We start from the raw sequence: 17,584 nt of genomic DNA, 5'->3' as shown, positions 1-17,584 counted from the left end.
ACCTCTTTACTTCAGCTTTGCTAGTGAGTCACCTTTAAAAGTAGAATGTCTTCTTCATTTTTTTAGGTATGTATCTGTGTGTTTATATTAAACTTTATTTCATTTTGATGTGACTTTTTTTTATTAAATATTCTAATTTCAACACATCAAATGCAGCTTGAGACACAAATGACCTTTTGAGGTCACAAAAAATAAAGCAACAAGGAAGTTCGTAATTGTGGAGTGTAATATGTTATGATCAGGACAGGTATGCCAGCTATGTAAATACTTCCATGTACTCAGAAGCTGTGTATTCTGATTAGCTTGAAACATCAAACTGCATTGAGTCATGTTCTACTGATTTAAAAAAAATCCTATAAATCCAAGCCAAATTTGAATGAAATAGTCATGGCTTTAAAACTAAATATTGTAAAGGTGATTTGACTAATAATAGATGACTTAAATTGTTAGTTCTGAAGGAAGGTGCCCTCTGTCAGCTCTTGCCCTTTGGATGCCATTTGTGAGATTATAAACCTCATCTGCATTGCCTGTTAAACTCTGTATATTGTATGACATTACATTGGTTTAGGGAATGGCCAAGTCTTAATTTTGGGTTAGGCAGGAAATTAATGTTTTGTCATAGTTTCTCTCAGAAGAAACTGTACCTAAAGTGTTACATATTGACGAAGACTTCTTATGCAGTTTGAACTTTAGTTTGCCTTATATATTTTGGTTTTTTCTAAGAATAAAATGAAGTTTCTTAAAAAAATAAATCAATTTCATAACAAAGATGGTGTTCTTTAAGGAGTGGATTCACAGCCACTTCATTCTGCAAAGTTTGAAACTAGAAAATTTTCTTAGTCAGAAATTCACCACCTAACTGTTATCCATCTCATCTGCCTCTGTTTGGGTCACTGTTTTTTTGTGTTTCTATTTTTGGTTATTTTTTTTTCTTCAGAGCTGCCTTTTTAAAATAGTGAGTGAAGAAAGTAATTACTGTTTCAAATCAATTTGTGGTAGATAGCACACAACTGAGCGTTTTGAGTTCTAAATCTAAGTTTCAGTGTGGCATGATGTCCATGTAATTGTGAGATGCTGGAGGAATTGGTTTAATGAGGTTGTTTGTCTTGAATTTAATTTTTAAATAGGAGAGTTAAGATTAGTGTTTTATTAAAGAGAATTGAGAATGTTTGGTGTTCAGTCTGCTTTTGATTTTTTGCAGATGCAATATCCAAATGCTACATTTTTCAGAATTTACTACTGATTCAGTGTTTAAATTATGATTATTTGAATGTCTAATTATAAATACTTTTACCTCTAGTGCTTCCTCTTGCAGCACAATATAAATTTCTGTTTTGCATTGCAGACCTGTCTGAAGAGCAAGTGAAGCACAAATGGCATGCAGTAAAGTAACTTGCAGCATCTGTACTTAGTGCCAATAACTTGTTAAAACTGCTTCTTTCTCTCAAGTTTCCATTTGCCCAAAGTTGCTTTAATAATAGTTATTAAAGAAGTAAGGGGAAGCAAAAAATGGTGACGCAAGGTATGTTGGAGCTGTTGAAATCTCGTCCCTTTTCCTTTTTTTCCTTTTCTCTTAATTTTCTCCAGAAGGCAGGTGACTCCTAGTCATTCTCATCCTTAAGTGCTTTTCTTTTTTGCCACATATCCTGCTATGGGATGTGCTTTTCTTATAAGGTTGGTGTGTATTTGTCAATTCATGATGTCAAGGACTTTTTGTGTCAAGTCTTGTCTTGTTTTGGCTTTCCAGCTGGGAACACTTTGTTCAGGATTTTTTTTTTTTTTTTTTTTTAGTATATGTTGGGTCCTGTGAGGTACGTTTTTTGAGTTGTTGGTTTTTGGTTTTTTTTTCTTCGGCTGGATATTTTTAGACAAATGCATTTAAGAACAAACTGTTCCTTTCAGTTAAGTGTGAAAATTAAGAACTGGTTATATGCCTGCTGTAAAAGGACATAGATAATAGAGGAGCACAATATCCGTAGAATAAAAAAGTCTTAAAGGATAAATTTCCCTTCCTGATGGTGACCTCTGAACTTAATCCAGTGAGACAATCACAGTCTGACAGATACTAGCTGAAGAGATAACATTACCCATCCTGAGAGCTCACAGGAGAAAATGAAGCTATTTAAGAAGCAGGGCTGCATAGGCAAAAGTATAATCTTTTGTATATACAGAAGAGTTCTCATCAGTTAATGTTTTCACGGTGATGCTTAATTTGCAGTTCACACACCTAATTTTTTCACTATGATACTTAATCTGCAGTTTAAAACCTGGACATGGTTTCTATAAGCAGTGCAGAAATTTTCATTTCCAATTACAATTGTAGGCAAATAACAGTTCCAAATGATGGAGGTGGGTCTCTTGATATGGACAAGGTATTATGTTCCGTTAATTGGATAGACAACACTTAATAAGGCTTTTTTCTGCCTGTTAGTCCCCAGGTAAGATGCAGGGTCACACTGCTGGTTCTATTGCATGTTGATTTAGGGAATTAACAGGAACCAGATTTGCTTGCACACAGTTGGAAAGGGAACTGACTGGGTGCGGGGGGAACAGAGACAGTAGCAGCATTGTCTGGACAATCTCTATTTGCAAGCAGGGTTGTACGGCATAACTTTGTTTCCTTTATAATATTCTTTAAGGGTGATTTTATCAGTGGTGGTAAATGTAGTGGATATGCAGACATTCTTACCTACAATCATAGTAACTTAAATAGCTGTGGTATTAAATGGCTTATATTGGCAAAACCCATGATAGTCACCTATTTAGCAAACTGCGAACAAACTAGCAAGAAATGGTTGATAGCAATTGACTAACTTAGGAAAATAAGGTTGTAAAATGGCCTTCAATATTTCAGATTGATTTTTTTCTTTTTTTTTAAAGTTTAAGTATTAGAAGATAGTTTGAATTCAGTATATTTAAACTACTAAAAAGATGTTCAATCCTTTGCCTCAGCTGGAATGCATTGTATGAAGCCTTTGGATTTAAAAAAAAATATTAAATGTTGTTCTTAATTGAGGACTTTGGCTAGATACAATTGGAGAAATGCAATCTATATGTACTTAGAAATAAAAAGAAAACTAAGACCATAGGAAATAACCTGCATTAAAAGAGTAGCATTGAAGAACTTAGTTCTAGGTAGAGGTTTCCTAGATGTCCTGCTTAACATGTCTGTCCAGGCCTCCCTCAGGCTTGCTGTAAAGACTGTTTCTTAAGTTACATGAATTTTAACAAATAAAAAGGAGAGAAGCTGAGGCAGGAATGTGAGCCTTTTATTTAGAATTATGCTTTAAACAAAGTGCTTGCAATTCAAATTAGTACTTCTGGTTCTTCTCTAGCTTAGTCTTGAAAGTAGAACTGGGGGTGTCATTCTGTACCTGAGTTTGGCAGATGTGCACCCCCAGGAATCTGGTTTGTCTAAATGTGCTCCATTATGTTATTTCTGGCTTATTAGTCCATGTGTAGGCTCTTGCTTAATCTTTTCTTTTCCCCAGTAAAATTTCAACCCAAGCTCAAAAGAACAGAGAATGCAGTTCTTGTTCAACTCTGGCCAGACTTGGTCTTTATGTATATCTCACCTTTTGCTTACCTCAAAGAGAGCTTTTCCGCCTGAGTGGAGAGGTTGGAGATGGGAGTGATGGGATGGGAATGGTGCAGGAAAAGGCATGGAAACTGGGAGCATTTGAGGGTGGGTTTTTTTGGGACCTCTGCCTCCCTTTCAAGCCTGAATTCTGTGCCTTTCTTGACTAAGAACACCTTGTATGGAAACAGAAGTGGTGTGGTAAAGAATTGTTGCTGGGTCTTTTCTGATTAGGGGAACACAGACTTGGGAAGTACTGGCTGGCTCCATGGCAAAGTGTTAGATTTTGGTTTCTGAAAGTGTGCAGAACATCTTACCTGCATACTGTTACACCATGAAATATTTCCACTGTGCTGTAAGAACAACAGAAAAATATTCCAGCTGTAACAATGATAGTGCAGGAAGCAAGAAAAATTAATGGCAGTACTATGTCAGGAATCATTAGGTTTAACAGGAATGTGTGTTGGATCTTGTGACTGTTCTGAGCGGTAAACTCCGCTTTACACTGCAGAAGAGGGCTGAAATGGGGATGGAAGAAAAGAGGCAGTAAAATTCCCTACCTTGCTAACTCCAGATCTAGAACTGGGTTTAATCAGAAGTGTAAAAGGGACCACCAGCCAGAGCACCCAGGAAAATATTTTATTGTTAAGAGCACCAGTGCTGTAGGTCTGTGTTCCGTTTCTACGTATGGATAACTTCTGATTTCATAAACTTCTCTAAACGTTTATTTAGCCTGGCAAAAAGGACAAGTGATTTTATCTGTATAAATGCTCTTGTGATTTTATCTGTATAAAAGATCCTAACTATTCTATTTTCTATGTCTGCTTCAGTTCCTGCTGTTGGACGTGTGTGTATAGGCTTAATCATTCAGTATTTCATATGAGCTGTTATGCTTTGTAAAATTCTATTAATTCCTCCCTTTTTCTACCGAACTACGCCTTTTTTAATGTCTTTTAGCACTAAGTGAACTACTTGCACAGCTACATGTAGCTTGCTTCCATGTAGTTTTCCTTCCATTAACCAGAACAGCTAGGAATTTATTCTTCCTTTGTCTCTCCTTTATGTATAGATTTTACGATTAATCTTAGGCAAATCTGCATATTTTTCACTATGATGGTCTGTTCTTTCTTAGAGTGGGCACCACCTTCTGACTGTGCTGGGCAAGGAGGTGGTGGAGTCACCATCTCTGCAAATGTTCCAGAAACGAGTGGATGTGGTATTTAGTGCTGTGGTTTAGTTGACATGGTGCTATTTGGTCAAAGGTTGGATTTGATGATCTTGGAGATTTCTTCCACCTTTATGGTTCTATGGTATCTTATCTACCACTTTTAATACCAGTTTCCTGCATAGCATTTCATTTTTCTCTCTGACTTACCTGGCTTTTATCTTTACTTTTTGATTTGTATTTCAGGAATTATTGAAAGTAACATTTCTTCGTTGCCCTGCTGTAAATGTTTCTGAGAATCTGCTGTCTCATATATTCAAGGAGTCCTTGTTACATGGCATCCAAGCCTTTGCTCTGTGATGTTAATAAATTTGCTTTCCCCTTGATCTCATTGCAGAAAGGTCACAAAAAGAGATGTAATAACTCAGAATCTGGTTGAAAATGGTGCTGGTGGTAAAAATCATATGCAACTTAGACTACTTGATAATTTTTTTCAATTTCTGGCTGGAATGTTTGGATAACAATCCAATGTAGAATTTTACGTTTGACCCCCCAACTTAATCTTCTTCAATTTTTAATCATTCAGAAATGTAGTATCTGGATGTACTTGTGTAAAATAAATAAGATGTTAGATAAATTTCCTTATCCTATATCGTGCTTACATGTGAATAGGTAAGCACATAGGATTTTCCTGCATTTCTGCATATCTAGTCTAAACTATGGGGTTTGCTGGGTTTTATTTTCGAATAGTCTTTGTATATCTAAATATTTTGGGCTGTGCTTGCCAGGAGCAAAGCTCTAATGTAAGTATGAACCTGATTCTTTGTGGAAAATGACAAGTCTTAAAAATATTGAAGTAAACCCAAAAATGCTAAATTTGCTCTTGCCCAGCTTAACATTGCACGTATATATTGGAGCCAGAAAAGACAATTTAAAGAGTTGGAAAGAATCAAGGGGGATGCTGAGTAAACAGTGATAGTAAAATGACTTCTCCAAGGTTAGCAGCCAGCAAGAGCCAGGAAGCTATAGAAGAGGCAGAAGGATGCTATAGTAAAGGTTGCTAGGCTACTCCAAGGTAAGCTCTTACAGTGCTACTCAGTTATGCTGAGCATTTTAACTGCCCAGCTGCTAAGTAATGTGTGTGTATTGTTGTTTGCCTGGCTACCAGCCGGAAAAGGAAGTTTGAACTGCTAAGAAATGTTGTCCCTTTCTAGGATGAAACTTGGTCACATGCCAGTTATTACCTTTTGCAAGACTGACTGTTTTTGGTTTCGGTCACATTGACTGACAAGGAATGTCAGGAATTCTGCTGAACATGTTTGAAATGGAACAGCAAACAATAGGTCTTTGATTCAAGTATAAAAGTATAAAAACTTGCATGAATTTAACCTGTTCTAGTAATTCTCATTGGTGAGCTCTTGGTTTGTCTGTACCATTTTGGCCTTCATTTCTTTTGCTCTGTTAAGAGGCTTATTGACAGTGGAATGTGGGTTCTTTTCCTTTTATCTGGATTTGATGTAATTTTTGAAATATCTTTAAGAGTTAATCTCTACCAGTAAGGATTATTTCTTTCAATTGCAAGTGCGAGGTCATCAGTTTTTCTTGTGTAAGGGAGGGCAAGTCTTCGTCTGCTTTTTTTGGTAATGGTTTTCCTGTACTGTATTTTGCTGTACATACAGGTAGAAAACATACATTTATGCTTCTTACATGTAATTTAATTTTTGGTCTTTGTCCCAGGAAATTATTTTAACAGAAAGTTAAAACTAACAGTTGCTCTCACAATCAGTGACAGAGAAACTGAATATGGAATTAACATTACGGTGTGTTAAAATTATTGCTTTCTATCTGTTGTGTCTCTCCTTGTGAGCTCTAAGACAATCACCCAGTTCTGTTCTTGTAACACTGTTTCCTAAAGAGGTGCCACAAGTCTGCCAATAATGTTGTCTCATGAGCGAGTCAGACACTGTAGGATGCAAGGGCAAAAAAAAGATAACTTACTCTCTAACAGTCACGAAGGTGCAGCGTGTATAACATAAAAGGGACTGGATCCAAGTCTAGTGGCCTGCTGCCAGTTGGAGACTCCCAAGGCAAACTAATTCCCCTGGCATATAGTTTTCCAACTTGGTTCTGATTTGTGGCTCAGGGATTTAATGAAAATAAACTAGCTTTTTTGATATAAATTCCCTATATCAAGTTGACTTCTGTGAATTTGTGGAGATGGTTTCTAAATCTATGTTAAATAATAATATTCACATACCATGCCAAGAATTCCAAAGTTCAGAATCTTGTTGCAAAGTTCACCTGTGTTGTGTGAACGATGAACATGTGTTTGATTCTCATCTCCTAATTTTACCCAGTGGTGTCCATTTCTTGTAGTGAGAAATTCTGAACAATTATCACCTCTAGTTTTTTCTTTAATGAGGAATTGTTATATAGATTTTATGTTTGCAAACATTTCTTTTCCCAGGGGGAGGCTTCTTGTGTATTAACCATTCCTTGTAGCTGTGGTTATGTTGTTTGTAGCACCCCACTTATATCTTTCCCTGTGCCTCTTTCAATTGTTAAACACTTTCAGAGATGAGTAGAGGGCAGGATTGAGTGCACTATTAAGAGTGGATTTTATACAGTGACATAATGTATAGTGCTTTGCTTTATTAGTCTTTTTATAAGAATTCTTAACATTTGGTTTGGTTTACTACTGCTGCTGTTTTTGTTATGCCAGAATCTTGTTGCAAAGTGGATAATTTCCTGACAGCCTGTCATCATCTGGGATATTAGGATTCTGGGCTTTCTTAAATGATTTGATTTACTTTCCATCTCCAGTGTATCTTTTGTGCTAATTTAAGAAATGCTCCTACAGTTGCATAAAGAGCTCATGACACTGTAGGTATTGGTTTTATAGCTTGGAATAGCTTAAAATGATAAAAAGAAGTTTCAATGCAATAGTTGCAATAGTATTTTCACAACACTAAAAGTATCACAGTATACAATTACCTGTGCAATACAAGTTAAACGTGAAATTAATAACAGGAATGCATTTTTTTTAAATTGCTATTGCATTAATTTACAAACTCAATCTTTTGCAGTTTTGTTGCTAGAGAAGATGGAACATGATGACATTTGTAATAAAACTCTGAAGATTACAGACTTTGGTCTGGCTAGAGAGTGGCACAGAACAACCAAAATGAGTGCAGCGGGAACTTACGCATGGATGGCTCCAGAAGTTATCAAGTCCTCCATGTTTTCTAAAGGAAGTGATATTTGGAGGTAAGAAGTTTGTCTGCTGAAGACCATGTTCAGTGTTGAAGGTTTTGGCAGAATGGTTTTTTGGTGGTTTGCTAGGTTATTTCCTCAACATGTGGTCAGTTTAGCTCTTCTGAGAAACAAACACATTCTTTATCTACTTCAGTTGTTATACCTTTTATTATCCATTACTTAAAAGCTGGTGGAGAGAGAGGGAGAACAAAGAATTTATTTTTTTTAAGCAAGCTCTCATTAAGTGAAGCCTTTAAAATATTTGTTACTTAATATACCCAAGTGTTTCTCTGGAGTCTTAATATAAATAACTGTATGCTCTTGATACGTTAATGTATGATTGATCTCATTTTGGTAGATTTATTTTATATTAGATGTCTGAAGACTCTGAATCTGCTTAAAAATAGACAAACCAATTGCCTTATATTCCTGATAAATAGTAAGGTGCAAGCCAGAACTTTGCCAAGTGTTAAATTGAATTAGTGCAGTTTTTAGGAATCTGGAATGTGACTGTGTGTAAAAGCTAATACTAGGTTGAAGCTTCTACATTTACAGAGATTTTGCTTCCAGTTGCTGGAGTAAGAAAAGTGTATTCAGCACAAAGTTGTTCTAACATGCTCTGTAATTTTAAAGGTGGGAAATGCCCTGTGTTAAATTTGTTAATTTCACATTTAAGATGTTATTGTGGACAATATGAATAATATGGCTTGGACTGCTGATGCTATTTTTGAGTGGTGTAGTGTGGGATACATGTACTTTAGAAAGGTAATTCAGTTTTAATTTAGTTCTGTTTTGTGAGTGCAGAAAAGTAGTGATTGCACAATAGGCTCTAAAAGCTGCTGTGCCCCACCTTGCAAAGTCTGCATTTCCTTTCTTTTTGATATGTTTTGTGTGAAGGGTCCACGATAGCTATTTGGGGAAGGAGGGGAGGACTTTAATCTGTTTTCTCCTGCTGCTTTATGCATGTTCTGTATTGTATAATTCTTAAATAGGGTCCTATTTTGCTTGAATGCATGATATTCTACAGCATGAAGTAATACTTCTGGTATTCTCGTGATGATTCTGTATCTGCACTGCTGTTTTGTGACCCTCATTTGTCTTGTCCCTGGAACCAGTTTTATTTGCATTAATCTCAGTTGGTACCCAGTTGGAAAGCATCTTTGGCCTCATTCTTTTTTTTTTTTTTTTCCATTCTTTCTTTCTTTTTTCTTAATTTTTTTTTCTTTTGCGGGATGGAAGTTGGGTGTAGGCGTTTCCCTAATCAGCTGTATTCCATGCTTAATTACAGGTCCTGTCCAGTCTTGTTGCTGTGATTTTAGGTATCTGAGGGGGTATGCTTTGGTGCAATTATTTTATATTCTGCTGCAACATTAGTTTACATTTTTGGAACCTACAGTATTTCTCTTCTTCGCCTTCTCTTCTGCACGCCTCTCTTGTAAAAATGTAAGTATTTAGTTCAATGATGGAAGTCTAACAGGAGAGGTTTTTAAGTAGAAAGGCTGTGTTTTGCAGTATAGTTTTGACCTTCTTAGCTTCTAAACATTTTCTGCTCACTGCACCTTGATCTATTCTATTGCTTGTCTTCACTCTTTCTTTAAAAGAAAAGCAAATAAAGAATATCCTGGTTACAGGAGTGGTTTTTGTTTTAAAAAGCCTTCAGGTTACCAGTTTAAGTATATGGGTCTCTCTAAGACAAGAACACAGTATGTTTCAGCATATTTCTAAACCTCAGTTACACGTACTGAGTGCTGAGGCTCTGAATGAAATCTGCAGTCCTCCTACTAGGGACAAAAAGAGCAATTGAGGCTGCTCAAGTTGAGGCAGCTCACACTTCCAGCTAGTCTTCCAGAATCTACCAGTGCTCGGAAACGTTGTGGGAGTATTGTCATGCAGAGCCTTCCAAGCTGTATGTTCTCTGGAGTCATCCTAGATAGCAGAATTGGCGCTTTCCATGCCCTGCACGTGTATCCTTTTGCTTTTCAAACCAGACCTTTAACTACTGTATTTTACTCTGGCACATGCTTCCAAATTCCCAAACAAGAATTCTACTCTTCCAACCCTACCCTTCCATCAGTCATCACACATTTCTGAGTGGTGTGTCAGTCTTGGTTTTGTGTGCAGCCTGAAAGTACAAATATGCCCACAGATTTCCACGTGCTGATGGTGTGCTTCAGCAGTGGTCTTTAGAGTAATGTGTGTCCTGGTTGTACAAACCCTTGGCAAAGCCAGGAAGCATCTACTGTACTGAGTTAGCAGTTGCTTTTGCCTGGAACATTTGTATAAATTTGAAGTGATTCGTGTAGCAGTGCTTAGTAACCTCTACTCTAGAAGATGGATTGTAGAGTAAAAGAAACTTTGAGAACCTTACCTTCAGATTTCCAGCTACTAAAATATGTAAAATCAGCAAGTTTTCACTAGAGTGAGATACAGTAAGGCTTAAATCACATTTGATTGAAGGAAAATAATTTTAATAATGAAAATACTTAGTATATTTTTGGGAGTGTATTCATTTTTGTGGTTTAAAAATTTTCAATGGTATTTCAATGACATGCTTGGGGCTTTGGACTTTTGCTGATGATGGAAAGGGGCATGGCTTTTGCTCTTTAAAAAACAGCTATTTCTTAGAAGCTCATGCTGTATGCATAAGACAATTGTATGTGAGCTGGTGGAATTTAGTACACAATGTAACTACTTGTGTAGTTGAGGGAGTTAACAACTAGTTGTTTTCCTAGATAATGGCAGTTTAGTACCTCCCAAAAACTCCAACATATCAAAACTATAATGATTTTAGGCTTCCTCCTTGCAGTTTTTCCCCATAGTGCTGGCTCTTGGTACTTGACATTAAGAATGCTTTTATTAAAAGGCTGTTACTGTGTTGATCTGTTTAAAACTTTACAACCACCTTCTTGGCACTGTTGAGAACTCTCTAAGATTAAAGGCTTGAATTATAAATACAACTAAAGCTAATAATGTGGCACAATTTTTTTTATAAAAGGTGACTTCTTTTTAGTTAAATTTAATTTTTTGCTGATCTTCAGAGTTCATGCTAAAATACTAATGGCATAGTCTGAACAAGGGAATTACTTGAATTTACAACAGTCTGTACTTGCTGAGAGATTTTTTTTTAAATGCTTTCTCCAAGGACACAGATGAGCTATAGTTCAGGAGAATTCCTCCATCGGGCATAAAATGTGTATGTACCACAGGAAGTGTTATTCATTCTGGTCAGAATACCACTGTTGTAAAATAAAATAGAATTCATTATTTTAACCTTCTTTGAGTATACAAGCAAATGCAGAAATCAGACCAGAAAAAGCAGGAGGGAATTATTAAGAAGCCCAAGACTTTTTAAATTCCTTTTTCTTTTGGCTGCACATGCAGTCTGTTTTCTTCAGCTTCTGATGAAATGTTAGCACTGTAAATTCATTAGTTTTAAGGACTTTATGAGATGCCAGAATCATCAGGCAGACAGACCATACAAGTACTCCTGATATTTGTGCTGATATTGTGTAGTTGGCTGTTTTACTGTTTACTAAAGTGAAGTTGTAAGGTGTTGTTTAATGCTGACTGACTTTCTCATTAAGCAGGCAGTGATAGAAAACTCTAACTGGCGTGTGTTCTTCTCCCTGTCATATCTGCTCCACTTGAGGTGTCGTTTCTAGTCCTAAGGGGTGCATTGCCCTCACTTCCCCGGTGCAGAATGAGTTTCTTCTTATGTTGGAGAGAGTTCAGTCTAGTCCTGCAAAACTTGCGGGTAGTTTCTTTGGACACCTGGGGAGAAGGGGCAAGAGCAATAGTTCATATTCTGTTTTTTCCTTTGCCTGCTCACTTTACTGTTCAAAAGCAGTGGTAGGTTGTTCTTTGTATCCTTGTTCTACAGGTAGTGGTTCCCTGGCAGGAAGAGAAGTGGATGGGGTGTGGGGATGAAGGGAGGAGCAACAAACCAAATCCAGTCATAAAGTCCACTTTAGGCTAGCATTCTGAAAGGAGTAATTCCACAGAAATGACTGTGAAAGCTTGTCCATTTCAGTGGTGGTAGAGTAAGAGCTCTAGAGCCACAGCAGCCAGTGTGTTGTCCTTTTGTAGGGAGTAGGGGCTCGGATCACTGGAGCAAACCAAGCACTGGGCATACAGACCCAAAGAAGGTCAAAGCAACACCTGGCTCTTTGCGTGGAGAGCATAGCAGAAATTGTTCTGGTAATTGTTACTGTAATAGGAATTCCCATGATTGATTTCTGTACCCAACACTGAGAAAAGATCTCTTCATGCCACCACCTTTCACGGGAAACAGTGTTGCTTTGTTTGGATTTTGTGGGGGGATTTTTCTAGTATGGAGAAATTAGTTGTGTGTGCATGAAATAGTTTAACAATCTGTTTGCATCTTCAATGGGAAGTTACAAGTTAACTGGTCTTTATATATACATGATGGAATTGGAAACGCAAACTTCCAGATAAAGATGGGAATTTTCTGTAGTTTTTATTACTGCTATTTAAAAAAATAAGAGAGAAAGTATGTTCCTCTCAGTAAATTGCTGTCAAATATTTGGGAAAGGAAATGGCCTGAATGCTCTGCTGAGGATTTCTTTTTATTGTTTGTTTGGTTTTTGGTGGGGAGAAGGTTGCTTGTTTTCCTGTCATTCAGGCTTCTATTTTAAGTCAGATTTATGTGGCACTACCATTTCTATAGAACTGGCTTCAGGGTTATATTTTGAATAAGAGCATAAGCCAGCCTTAAAGTCACACCCAGTTTGCTTAATCACTGTTAAGTGGAAAGGTGCATGGTGAAAAAAGTAGACCTGACTTAAAGGCATTCACCTATGACTGGGAAATCCTCATCAATTTGAGTACATGGTTGGACAGATACCTCTTTGTGTTTTCTTGTGTTCTTGTTGTTTCTTTCTCAGAAAATAACTGATTAAAAAATTACCTTTTTTAGTTACGGAGTGTTGCTGTGGGAACTGCTTACAGGAGAAGTTCCTTACCGTGGCATTGATGGCCTTGCTGTGGCTTATGGAGTAGCTGTCAATAAGCTCACTTTGCCCATTCCATCCACCTGCCCTGAACCATTTGCAAAACTAATGAAAGGTATCCACCTTGTTTTTTCCTATATATTTAAGTAGCTATGTTTTGGGGGTGTGAGATAATCATGGGGTTGCCAAATAAGTACCTCATTTTACAGTGTGATGTGTACCAAGTGTTTTTTCTTTACACAGCAGTCTGATTTTATAGAGAGTTGGGTGTGTTTCTGAGGGAGCCATACAGTGTTACAGTGTTACATATAAGTTTTTCAGTAGCAACAATACTGTTTGTGCTCTGATTTCACAGATTTTGCTCTACTCTGAAATTGCATTAACTTTCATAAATTACAGGATTATGGTATGGATTAATACAAGATGATATTAAAATCCCAAGGAGAAGAATTGCAAATGCCAGGGTTTTTTTCATTGTTTCTTCCCGAGCATCGAAAATGTTACAGAAATATTTTAGAGAGCAATAAACATTGCTTGCTAATGGGTATTTCCTTGTGTTTAATGAATTTTTAGCTTTTTCATTTATTCCTTCCATACAATATTGCTAGTTTTGCTATTTCAGATGCTAAAAATAGACAAAAAATACTATTAGTACAAAAACAATCCTCTGTGTACAGGTGGGTAGATGTCGTTTCTGTAAATTGAGACAGGACTGGGGATGTGATGCAGGTCAAGAGAACACATTACAACTTGAAATGCACTAGCAAGTAACTTGAAATTCACGTAGTTCTTCAAAATGTTCTATGTGCTTTTACAAACTGATGGGATTTTGGTAAATTCTAGAATGCTGGGAGCAGGACCCTCATATCCGACCATCGTTTGCCTTAATTCTTGAACAGCTTACTGCCATTGAAGGGGCAGTTATGACTGAAATGCCTCAAGAGTCTTTCCACTCCATGCAAGATGACTGGAAATTGGAAATTCAGCAGATATTTAATGAATTGAGGACCAAGGAAAAAGTAAGTTGATTTTTCTAATTGTGTGCCAGTGAAGGAAGGGTATATGTGTATGTATGTTTATGTGATACAGCAGTTTTGAACTTCTGAATTGTTGCTTACCAATGCACTCATACAGTTGAAGAAGAAAGATATCCACACCCACCTCCTCAAAGAAAACAGATTGTAGATCTGTAAATGTGGCATTCTAGGCTCTTTTTTACAATGTAGTATTTTTTTTCTTGTATGTTTGTGTGTATCACTTGAATTTATCCCTTAAGCTAATCCTTATGACTGCAAATTATCAGCTGCTGTTAAACATTTTCCTTGAATTTGCTGCTGCTGCTGCTCAGCTGTGAGAATGAAAAGCCTTTCATCCTGTTATGTGACTGTATCCTCCCATGGCTTCTTTTCCAAAAAGGGAGCTGTGCTTTTATCTCTCTTCTTGCTGAACAGACTGATCATATGGATGCCTTTCAATGGTTTGGAACATATTCTTGGCATATTAATAAGGTCAAGCTCATACACATGAATCAGCAAATCTAGTTTCTTTTATTACTCAGGTTTCTGTCCCTTGTCTTCCTTCCATACTCTCACATCATGATGTTTGTACTAAATGAGTACTCACTGTCAGTTCTCTTTGTTTTCTCTTACACTCACTTCAACTTGATTTTAACCACCCTGAGTTTTATATTTTCCTTTAGACAACTTGATAAGGATAACAGTTGGAATAGGCCAGGTGTGCTTGAGTCTCTGCTAGAAATGCTTCTGGAAGAAACAACTACCTTCTTTGCTGGTGTTTCTTGCAGGATAATTATTGCCCAGTATATACTTGCTGTTATTTTTCATGACGTGATTGTAGACAAGGAAGATGATAAATTGAGGTGCAGTGACTTGTGAAGAACCTTTATGGAAGATGTAGTCACCAAGTTTGACAAAAGCAAGAACTAAACTCTTGCCTTTCAAGTCAATGTTTGTTTGTCTTTCACTTGTTCTCATCAAATGTCACAAAAGTGTGTGGACTTCTGGCTAGTGTTGGGTATGACATTACATATTGTATGTAAAATCAGCATAGTGTTATTAGAATTTACTGATCATCCGTAAGACTGCAGTATCATTATATACTTCTTATTTACTGTTTCCTCTACGCTCTGCATTTCCCTCTTCGTTTTGGTTCACAGAAGTGGGTGTAAGAATGTGGTGTGATCTGCTCTGCCTGCAGTAGTACAGAGTTCTAGAGCTGAGCTGTGTGCCTCAGGAGCTGTCAGGTCTCTTCCTTTGCAGTTGAGTTATAGTTCCTCTACAGAGAGTAAAGGCTTCCTTTTTTTAGTTGCTGTGGGGTCACCAGCTACTGTGTTCACTTGCCTCAACCTGCCATAGAACATAACTCTGTTTTTGGCCCCTCCAGCAACTGCTCAACCAACCATTTTCCTATTTTTGCTCTGGGAGCAATTGTAACAGGCCTTCCTGTTCAGGTTTTTGTTTCTTTTTTGTTTTTCTGGAGGCATTACTCTAGTTTGAGATTTCCTGTGCAAGAAAAATTTGACTAAATCAACTCTAGGGTTAAATAAGCAGGTGAAAATGTTTATGAGGAGAGTCATATTTTTGGTGCAAAAGTGAGTTAAACTCAGTTAGTGAGGGGAAAAGATAAAATGAAATTTACCTTTTGTATGCCAAAGTAAGGGCATCTCCAGAAGCGTCTAATGAGATATACTTCTTTAAGACTGAAAACGCATAACTTTGACTTAGACAAGGTTTTCATATATGCAAGGTTTTTTAATTTGGCACATTATCAATTTTGCTATGAGCTACTAAAGAGAAAGTCATGTCTATAAAGTATTTATATAATAATATTAATAAAACAACAAAAATCCTGTGGATGGACTCTCATTCCTTCTGTAAGAGGAACTTCTGTAGCTGGAGGAATTTCCTCAAGGGCTTGCTGCAAATGAGTGATGGTGACACCTACTCAAAGAGAAGATCACAATCTTATTTTGACAAATGTTCTTGAGCAATTGAAAAATAGAATTCTTTCCAAGCTTCCTTACAATGGGTGTTTTAATTGTAGAATGGTGTGGAAACATTGCCTAACTAATTGCAATAAGTCTGGTTTTAATTAGTTTATTTGGAAAAGAGTAAATACTTAATTTCTTATTGAGGAAACACTTTTACCTCTTCTAGACTGTCTACCATTTCAGTACAGACCCTCAGTTTTTGCCTGATTGCTGAGATTTATGGAACCTGGATTTGAGGGCTGTGAAAGGTGGAAAATCAACAATGTCTCTTAATTAACTGTACTAATGCAGTAATAAAGATCTCTATTGAAACTTTAAAGTAGCTTTTTTCTAAATCTGAATTCATGTAGTTTCTGCTTTCAACCCTTGTTTTAGGTTGCCCTATTTTGAGTGGACAGAGAAGGAAGAAAGTGAGGATTTTCAGGAGTTTCTAAATTAAGTTATTAAGTATCTTAAAAAAATCCAAAAGAGCAAACAGAAGAAACAGAAGAACACAACCCAAAGCATTACTTGCTGGCATAAAGACAGGTTCTTTTGAATTTCCTTTAGCAAGATGCTGTATGTTAAACGGGTCAATTAAAAAAAGTTTGGTTTCCAATATTGTGTTGAAACAAGCTCACTCTAAAGTTAGTATACTATATAAAATTTGTCAGTTGTATCACTTACACTGCTTATCATGGTTTTAAAATTTATGCATGCTATAGCTGTAAAAAAACCCAGAAACTGTCTTTCTGAAGACGCTTCTCACTCAACCAGTTTGCTTCAGTGCCAACTTGTCTTTTGACATTCGTAGTCTTTTTGGCAAGAGCATTTGAACATCCCCTTGTTGGAAAACACAGAGGTAATGCAGTTCAGGAAGTAATTTTTTGCTTTAACAGTATGAAATAAGGAATTCTTCTGTCATACAACATTGCTGTATACCAATGAGCAGAATTAGGCAGTCAGTTCTGAAATAAAAATGAAACAAAGACAAACAGAACCAAGCAACACCACAATTATAAAATTGTACAGTGTAAAAATTAATTCATTTTAAATAAAAATAAAATTCTTAGATATCCTGAACTTTTAGCATAGCTTTGTTTGAAATGATGGTTTTCTGAGTTGAATTAAGTGGAATTTACACAATCATATGATAAAAATATGTCATGAGAAACATCTATGGTATGAGTCACATCTCATTCTCCTTTTCCTATGCTTTCAGTACAGTGTTATTAGCAATGTAGACTGTAAGTGTTCTGTTTCCTGTCTTCTATGCCCCATACTGTGACAGAAGGTCTAAAATTAGAGACATCTTAAATTTCAGATGTATTTTAACAGATTTTGGAAACTGAAGATTAAGATATTTTTAAGATGCTAGGTTTACAGCTATTTAGCCTTGGGTATTCATTTACCCTGAAAAATTAACTAGCTTCTTTACTAAAGCTTTTCCTTTTCCAAAATGAAAAAGAATAAAGAAGAGCAGCTCTTCTGAGAGTGGTGGTTGGGAAGTCTGTGTGCTGTAATTCAGTGGTTAGTAGCTGTGTGATGTTACAGATACCTGCTAGATGTAATTAAAAAACAGCTGTCTTATGACTTAGTTTATCCTATTGCACTAATCCCCATTCAGC

The 17,584-nt window shown here is 36.6% G+C and overlaps 1 protein-coding gene across 2 annotated transcripts in view; it reads left to right on the top strand.

Moving 5' to 3' along the window:
* MAP3K21 (mitogen-activated protein kinase kinase kinase 21) overlaps positions 1 to 17,584 on the top strand; it is a 41,334-nt gene that overhangs the window by 10,460 nt on the left and 13,290 nt on the right. For both annotated transcript variants that reach the window (XM_066315716.1, XM_066315715.1), the window contains exons 2-4: positions 7,829 to 8,009; positions 12,934 to 13,082; positions 13,811 to 13,986. In XM_066315716.1, coding sequence (XP_066171813.1) covers positions 7,829 to 8,009; positions 12,934 to 13,082; positions 13,811 to 13,986 — 506 coding nt within the window. The remainder of the gene's footprint in view (positions 1 to 7,828; positions 8,010 to 12,933; positions 13,083 to 13,810; positions 13,987 to 17,584) is intronic.

The sequence above is a fragment of the Sylvia atricapilla genome, chromosome 3, assembly GCF_009819655.1.
Source record: "Sylvia atricapilla isolate bSylAtr1 chromosome 3, bSylAtr1.pri, whole genome shotgun sequence".
In the NCBI taxonomy this organism is placed as follows: Eukaryota; Metazoa; Chordata; class Aves; order Passeriformes; family Sylviidae; genus Sylvia; species Sylvia atricapilla.
The sequence above is the reverse complement of the archived record's forward strand: the minus strand, read 5'-3'. Positions and strand labels throughout refer to the sequence as shown.